Source organism: Phaethon lepturus, unplaced genomic scaffold, assembly GCF_000687285.1.
Source record: "Phaethon lepturus isolate BGI_N335 unplaced genomic scaffold, ASM68728v1 scaffold36594, whole genome shotgun sequence".
NCBI lineage: Eukaryota > Metazoa > Chordata > Aves > Phaethontiformes > Phaethontidae > Phaethon > Phaethon lepturus.
The window spans coordinates 5,482-13,786 of record NW_010536190.1 but is presented as its reverse complement, the minus strand read 5'-3'; the positions used below and the strand labels follow the sequence as shown (position 1 = coordinate 13,786).

At 50.4% G+C, this 8,305-nt stretch overlaps 1 protein-coding gene across 1 annotated transcript in view; it reads right to left on the bottom strand.

The window, feature by feature from the left end:
• The window catches only part of LOC104620024 (axin-2-like), a gene marked incomplete at its 3' end in the record, with an annotated part of 14,850 nt that overhangs the window by 1,070 nt on the left and 5,475 nt on the right, over positions 1-8,305 (bottom strand). The window contains exons 2-3 of the mRNA XM_010286100.1: positions 6,670-6,810; positions 974-1,076 (exon numbers count right to left, since the gene is read on the bottom strand). Coding sequence (XP_010284402.1) covers positions 974-1,076; positions 6,670-6,810 — 244 coding nt within the window. The remainder of the gene's footprint in view (positions 1-973; positions 1,077-6,669; positions 6,811-8,305) is intronic.

The window sequence follows — 8,305 nt, the reverse complement described above, 5'->3', positions numbered from 1 at the left end:
CCGAAAGCAGAAAGCTGAACTGCCAACTCTTTCACATACTACCCACCAGATGAGGTGGGGCCTCTCTCCGGCAACCACTTAGCTCCAGAAATGATGTGAGGGTAGAAAAAGGCCACTCTGCTGGAAATTGTCACTCTTACACAAGCTGGCTCTATTCAGTCCCTGATCAAAGCACTGCCTTACAGAGAAAGTCGATTTGCACGCCCTGGGACAAAATAATCTAATTTACAAGCTCAGGCTATAGAACTTTCTTTATGGAAGAAGGGAAAAAAAATACCAAAAAGAAAAACCACATAAACATCCCCACCAGAAATATCATCTATGATTTCTTGCTGCTTAAGACAGCAGAAAGAGGAATTTTAGCATATTAATCTCAAGACAAGATAAGTTTATACTTGTCTGTGTAAACAGTTTATTCACTGCAGGAATCGGGAGTCTGCAAGTCAACTGAATTAGCAAGTCAGCGAGTTAATTTTCAAGAGCACGCAACGCCGCGGATCGGACCCCCTCAAAGCAAGGCACGCATCTGCTGCAAACGTCTCTCTTTTGGGAGATCCTGCTTCCCGCCAGCTTACAGCCGGCGTGCTTTCGAAGGCGACGCGCCCGAGGCCAAACCCCGGTCTGCTCGGCACCGGTGGAGGTGTCAGGGTGGTGGACCGAGCCAAGGCTCTCACTAGACTCAACTGGGGCATCTCTGCGTGGATTTGGTGCAGGACAAATCCAGTGCTATGGAAAAGCCCCAATTAGCACCTGGCTTTCAGGGAAGGACCAAACGCGACTGTGCGCAAGCAGCTTTTTGCAAGGGTGCTGAGAGCAATGGCTCCTGCCCGACACCGAACAGAATCTCTTCTCTGGCATCCCGTAGGGATGGAAACGCTCTCCTCCCCTGCTCCCTTCCCTTCACGCCTGCCCATTCCCAGCCCCAGCATTCCCCATGGCCAACCCAGACCCTGCAGCTCCTGCCTGAACTTACCGGAAAATGAGGTAGAGAAACTTGACCGTTGGCCTTGACGCTCCGATGCATTTCCCGCTGGAGCTGCTTCTTGCTCCCAATTCTGTATGGGGGTATCCCATCTCTGCACACAGAAAAGAGGTAACCATCAGCCAGGGCTCTCCCCATGCTCTAACCAAGACGCTTCTCCATCGCCTCTGAAACCACCCAGGCACACCACAGGCCCACGCTCCCGGAGGTGCTGAGCCCTCTGGACGTCACCTGAAGCCAGGAGAAGCCTCAAACATCTGGCAGCTTGGGAAGGGCTTGTGTCACCATCTACATGGATGTGGAGTAACTAAGCAAAAGCTGAAAAGAAAGCTGAAGGCAACTCCGCAAGGGAAGACACCCAAAGATCCCATCAGTTTCACTTTCGAGGCATCTGACAGAAAGGCGCTTTATTTTTGTTGCTTTTTCACCACCAAATTACACTCTCTGGGACCACAACTTTCCTCAAGCTGCAAAACACACCATGGGGTGCTGGCGCTGTGGAAACAAGAAGGAAGAGGCCAAAGATGGATGGCCACCAAAAGGCTGCTCCTCATCTCCAGCCCTACTTAAGATCCAAGATGTTTCTCCTGCCCTGAGGCTGGCTAGCACAGGCAGGCCACCGCAAGGCATGAGCAAAGCTGGGCCGTACCCTCCAGGCACGACGTTGCTCCCTTCGGCCACGTCGGATCACAGCCAGGAAGCCATGAGGAGAGACCAGGCGAGGAGCACCGGTGGGAACAGCCCCCTGCACAGCCCGCTCAAGGCAACATGGGGTGTTTCCATCCAGCCACGCAAAAAATTACCTCAGGATTAAAGGGCCTTCTACAGACAGCGGGGACAGCTGGAAGAGCATGCCTGGAGATCCTGAATGTCTAATTCCACCCCTTCCCTCAGACTGGCTGAATAACCTTGATCTCTGGTCCCATCCCTTTCATCCACCTGCCCCCACACCTGACTCATCTCCTGAGCAGAGAAAATAGCTCCTGCCCAAGGAAGAGCCGACACGGCGTCCCCGCGTGCCACCTCCCGCGGCCATGACAGTGGTGTGCACACACCGACACGTTTTGGACACACAGCCGGAGACAAGGAGCAAAGGAATGCCTTCCTAGAGATGCCAGGTCCCTTCTCTTGAGGAGGATGATTAGATGCCATCACTCCACAGTCAAGGTTTGAAGCACGCTATCACAGGCCTTTGTGAAGATCTTGGCCAAAGCATTCAGTGGCCATTAAATTGTTTTAATGAGCAAGATTAAGCTGCAAAGCCTGGAGTGAAAGACCAGAACAATTTCATCTTAAAAAACTTGGAAAAATCTCACCAATAAGAGAGAGCATGCTGGGACCACAGAGAAAGTCCTTGATGCTACAAACGAACATCAGCCTCCTCCAGACTTGGTCCATGAACGCACATTACATTACAAGTGAAAGGAGCTAATTGTCCTAATGACCCCATTGCACACCACGTGGCTCTGAAGCGCTTTCTGGGGAAGCAGCCAGGCACATGCCGGCCGTCGCAGCTGACCATGGCCACCAACCACAGCCACTGGTGGCCACCAAGCATTTCTGCTTCACAAACCCATGGGGCAGCAGGGCCTGGGGGCACATGACATGCCTTAGCTTTGGGGGAGGATAGGGGAAAAGCAAATCTAAAGTGAAAATCGAATCATCTGTACCTCAGAGAAGCATTTGTTTGCTGAGGCTTACCGAGATAAGGGTCTCTTAGAGAAGACCTTCAATATACAGAGTAAAGAGTAAAATAGGCATTTTAAAGGTAAGTAAAAATGCCAGCATGAGCACATTACATGCATACGTACATACGGGACTAATCCCGTTAACATATTCAATTAAAGAGGAGGTGTCCTCTATAAAAGGCAGCGCAAGAGGCCAGATGGGGAGGAGCAGGGAAGCAGCTGAAGGTCTGCGCATTCAACATGAGGCACCCAAGGACACGACCAAGGGACAACAGGCAGCCCCACAGCCCTCCTGAGCTCCTCACCTCTCTCCAGGTCTGCAAGCACAAGATGCCGTCCCCAACCCCGCTGCTGTGGCCACCGAGCTGGAAGCACATCCCCTCGCGGGGTGTCCCCAGGCTCCCAGCTCCGGGGAGACCATCTCTGCCCGAAGGGACAGTCCTGGGACAGGCTATGGAACAGGAGCAGGGATTTGCGTCATTCCCAAGCAGGGTGGCTCGAAAAGGAGGAGGAAAAGCAACGCTGACCCAACTGGGCGGCTCCTCACTTTATTTAAGATTTGCTTTTGTTCAGGTCGGTACAAAGGCTGCCCCTTCCCCCTAAAACTCCTCCATAGCTGCCCCAGAGAGCCCAACATCACAGAATCACAGAATCACTAGGTTGGAAAAGACCTTCAAGTCCAACCATTAATCCAGCACCACCATGTCCCCTAAACCATGTCCTAAAAAAATCAAACCTCCTGCTCCCTGCTTTACAACCCTGCCTTGTCAGAAGAGTTTTACAACTTGTAACAAGGTGCAGAATTAAAAAAAAGATTTAAAAAAAACAAAGAGAAAAGAAAGAGGTATTTCACTGGGATGGGAAGGCTGTGGAGCGGCTCAGGAAAGTCAGCCTGGAGAATAGGGAGGGACTTTTACAGCCACTTCGATGAGCGCCGTCTAAACCTAGGCCTTCCATGTAAAAGCGAGGGAAAACGGACAACGCCAGGGTTGAAGGGGTGACCAACGGGTGATGCCCGACGGCAGGAGGGACAGATGGATGGAGCTGGAGCCAGGCTCAGCACAGTGAGAGATATGGGGCACGGGGGCAACCCTGATGCTGAAGCATCCCCCCCCGGACCAGGAGAAAGTGCCTTTGAAGTGAAAAGGCTGAGCTAGGCCAGAGGTTTCGGGGCAGGATGAGGTTAACCCCAGCTCTCCAGGTGCCACCTCTCCCCCCGCTCCAGCAGCGAACATTTGCACTCACTTTCTTGGCTACTAAAAGCTGCGGGCTGAAGAGCTACAGAATTTAGGCACTAAATAGTAGAGTTTAATTATAAACATTTCAGCTAACCAGGCTGGGGCTAAGCCAATCCATTTCTGGGGGAAACACTAGTTTGAAGTCTTCTACCCAGTCAGCTGCCATTTAAGCTGAGCCAATTATCTTAGCCTTTTGACTCAGATGTGCCTGACCTAACCTGAATGTAGTTTTACTGCTGCTTTGAAATATCAGACTCATGCGCATATGCATTCACTCCCATCTTCATTTGGCAACGGCTCTGAAACAAGCCTCTGATCTTGCCAACATCAAAAGCCTGGTTTGTAAGATAAGGTAATATTTGAAGTTTGCTCAGCAGCATTCCCCTGTGTCCAAAGTAAATCCATAAATAAGATATAAGCAAATAAAAAAAAAAAATCCCCTTTCCTCTCCCCTCCCCCCCCAATCAAGAAATGGAAATAGAAATTTGCATGATGCTTTGTGGCTATTACAAAATATATACGGACAGACTGGTCCCTGGCATCTATAATAAAATTTTAAAAAAAGGCAGATTGTGCATTATTTGGAGACCTCTCCTAATTCCAGTACAGTTCAGATTTAAAAGGAAAAAAAAAAACAAACCCAAACCTCACTTTACTGCTATGTCTGACAGACTTTTCCAGAACAAGTTTTTCCTCTTCAGTTGATACCAATATAAGCCAAAAGAGCTAATTTGCATTTGCACTGACAAAACAGAATAAACCCGGGTCCTCAGTTAAAGGGGGGTAAAACCTCGCAGGCAGAAGAGCACGCAGGTTCGGCCTGCGAAAGCACGGGGGGGTTGTGCCCCAAACACGTTCACAGCATCTTCAGCAACCAGCAGAGCCAGGTGCCAGGAGAGGCTGCGAATCCCACACGTTTTACTGCAACCTTGGCAGCAGCCCTTCGCCTCTGCGAAGGAAGTTTTACATCAGCCTTAACTTTAAGCCCAGCCTTCCAAACTGCCGATTTACCTCTCCCACTTCCAAAAAAACCCAACATCCCGGAGCGCCCGCCTGCTCCCGGCCCCGCGGATGGAGCGTGGCTCCGGGGATGCCCGGGGGACCGGCTCTGCAGCAAGAAATATGCCTCCAACCTCCGCCACCCCGCTCCCCGCCAGCCCTCCCCACCGCCCCCCAACCTGGAGCTGTGGGCAGTTTAATCAGCCAAGCTTCCCCAAACTCTCACAGCCTGCGCGGGCTATTGTTATGGCAGGAAAAAACAGGCAGGCTCCTTTCACGCGCTGCTTTATGGGGAGCTCCTATTCACTTGTTCAAGCAAATTTCAAAGCGGGCTGCTGCCCTCTCATCCCCGCTAAGCTCCCCTGGACTAACAATGGGCTGAAAGCGATTCAGTTAAGCCTTTCATCCACCATGCACTTTATTTCTCACTCAGTGCTCTCATCTGTATAAGGCCTACAATTGGCATTGCTGTGAAGAGAGGGTATAATCCTAGCCCTGTGAATCCCAAGTGACCCTACACTGGTCCAGAAATGACTAACCCAATGAATGCTCTGTTGACACATGATCACATACAACCAGAGCCAGTAAGAAGAAATAAAGAAGTCACCCTATGATTCAGCTCTTTTATTTAATGCCAATATTGTTCAATAAGGGAATCCGGTGGGACAACAAACTATTTTTTTCCATAATATCGATTCAAAACACACATGTGCATTAAAAAAAAAAAAAAAAGGCTTTTGTATAAGCACCAAGGATTTTTGGTAAATCCTGTTTTCTGTTGTGCATCATCATGCACGCTGACTTTTAAAAACCCAGCATGCAAACCTCTCCAAGGAGTACACAGTAATCACCGGACAGGTCTGACAGAAACACTGGAGAAGTTTCACCTAGGAGATGAAGACCAGGAACCCAGCACTCTGTTTACAGGTGGGCTTTTCTAGAGCACTTGTACTTAAGTGAAGATCAGGAAACACAAATGGCTGCATCTGCCTTCTGCCCAGTTGAAGAAAACAGTCCTTAAGAGCACTAAGTGAGTCTTACTGTCTCCTCCACAGACACAAAAGCACCATTTCACTCCTGCTGGGGAGAGCAAACTGAGAGCTTGCTCCCAGTTGCACACTTCTCAGCAGAGTCAGGAGGAAAAGACAGATCCTGCAATTCCTGGGCTCAGCCACAGCGTCACCTCTCATCCCTACGATCCTGAAACACCCAGACCTGATCCATGCAGCTCCATTCAAATGGCTCTTTGAAGACTGCCCCAGCCACACTAAATGAGCAGCTATTTGCCCCTTCAGGTCACTGGCCCTATTAATGTACGTTCTGACATTAATGATGAACCTTAATTACAGAAAGTACTTCCTACAGGAAGTAATCTCCTCCTCTTTGATGACTGATAACTAGTTAAGGAAGCCTGGCCTTAAGACAAAGGCTCAGGGAGATACGCTCCTTGGGTTAGTCAGGCAGCACCATTAGCATAGGGGAAAACATGTTTGCTCAGCTGCAGTTGCAAAATGGCAATAGAGGGATTCATTATTTTACTCCATCCGATACCTCCGGCGACTGCATAACAGCAAGGCTACCATGCCCTGCTACACCTCTGGGTTTGGGCGCACACCTCAGTTTCAGCAGTCCCTAGTCAACGGCGAACAGAAGCAGGGTGGTGACCCTGGACCCATGGCTCCCCAAAGCCCCCACGGTGCATCGGCGCAGCGGATTCACAGGTGGCGCATCCAGGAGGACCCGGCCAACACCAGATACTTACACGCTGCTGTCCGTCATTGACATGGAGTCGTCCGTCAGGGCATCACTAGATATCTCGCTATCGTTCGCGCTGGTTGCTGGGGCAAAAACATAGCCAGAATTCACATGGTATGGGTTAACGGGATCACTCCTCTTGAAGGACCTAGGGACAAGCAAAACAGCAATCTAGTTACCAGCTAGTCCTGGGCTAGAGAAAAGCACACAAGTTTCATGGGAACCATGTGCACCGGCTGCTCAACCTCTTTAGAAGCAACTAACCATCCATCGCTCAGACCAGCAGCAACCAGGACACACTCTGTCTAAACACACCTGAAGCCCAACTTTAAAGATGCTGCTTTTAGCATCGGAAGCATGCTTTGGCAAATCCCAGGAAGCACCTCTACATATTTTGATGCCTTCAAAAACTTGGTCCTTAAAGCTTGATGCTGCATTGCTGAAGTCAGCAGGAGTTTTGCTGTTGGCATCAGCAGGCAAAATATCAAGAAGTTCACAGCTCCAGCCCCACTGAAAGCCAAGTTATGAGTTATAGTATCTGCCTGAAACAAGAGAACTGCCTAAAACTACTAGAGCAGGACCAGCGTGTCTCAGAGGAGGCATGGACAGGGCCAAAAGCTGCTGTCGCAGGCTTGGCATCCCAAAATATGGGTGCCATCTTCCTGGCATTATAAAAACACTCAATAAAAAGGCCCAGTTTTTAGGAGAACCTACTACTTTTTCAGCTTGTGTTTTTGTGCATACAGTTGGGTGGGAAAGAGGAGGATGGGGGATGTGAGGACAGGAGCAGCAGGTTGTATTAATGGACATATGGGTTACTGATACCAACACCCTTGGCTTCACTTGGAGAAGCAATTCATAGAATCATTAAGGTTGGAAAAGACCTCCAAGATCATCAAATCCAACCATCAACCCAACACCACCGTGCCCACTGAACCATGCCCCGAAGGGCCACGTCTACACGTTTTTTGAACGTCTCCAGTTATGGTGTCTCCACCACCTCCCTGGGCAGCCTGTGCCAATGCCTGACCACTCCCGCTCAGTAAAGAAATTTTTCCCAATACCCAGCCTAAACCTCCCCGGCACAACTCGAGGCCGTTTCCCCTCTTCCTATCAAACCCAAAGCCCAGCCTGGATGTTTGAGTTGAGTACCCAAGAGCGGCCACGTGAAAAATTCACAAGCAGTGACGTGGGCCGCGACAGAGCGTGGCGGGGTCACCATGGCGGGGTCACCGCACGGGGAGGGGGCACCGGGCCTCCCCTGGCCCGCTACCTCCCATCACTCCAGCTTCCTAGCCGGGATCAATATACGTATCTCCGGCAGGCGGTGAGGGGATTATGCAGGGAGGTTTGAAAGCCGCACGCTAAGGTGCACATTTTGTTCCTCTTCCAGGGAAAGATGGGGTTGTTAAGCTTCTGCCTTTGTATATCAAAGCAAAAGGCCTTGTCATCTGATAAGGACTGCTGATTTTAATAATTAGGGCCACTTACCCAGGACTTGGGGGCCTAAGGAATGTGCCAGCAGGCTCGGCAGGTTTTTTTAATGGGCTTTCCACCTCCCTGCCCCCACGGGGGTCGGAGGGGACCAGCTGGGTTTAAGTGAGCAGCAATGTCCTCCCACCGCCCGCTCCCCGTCCCTCAGA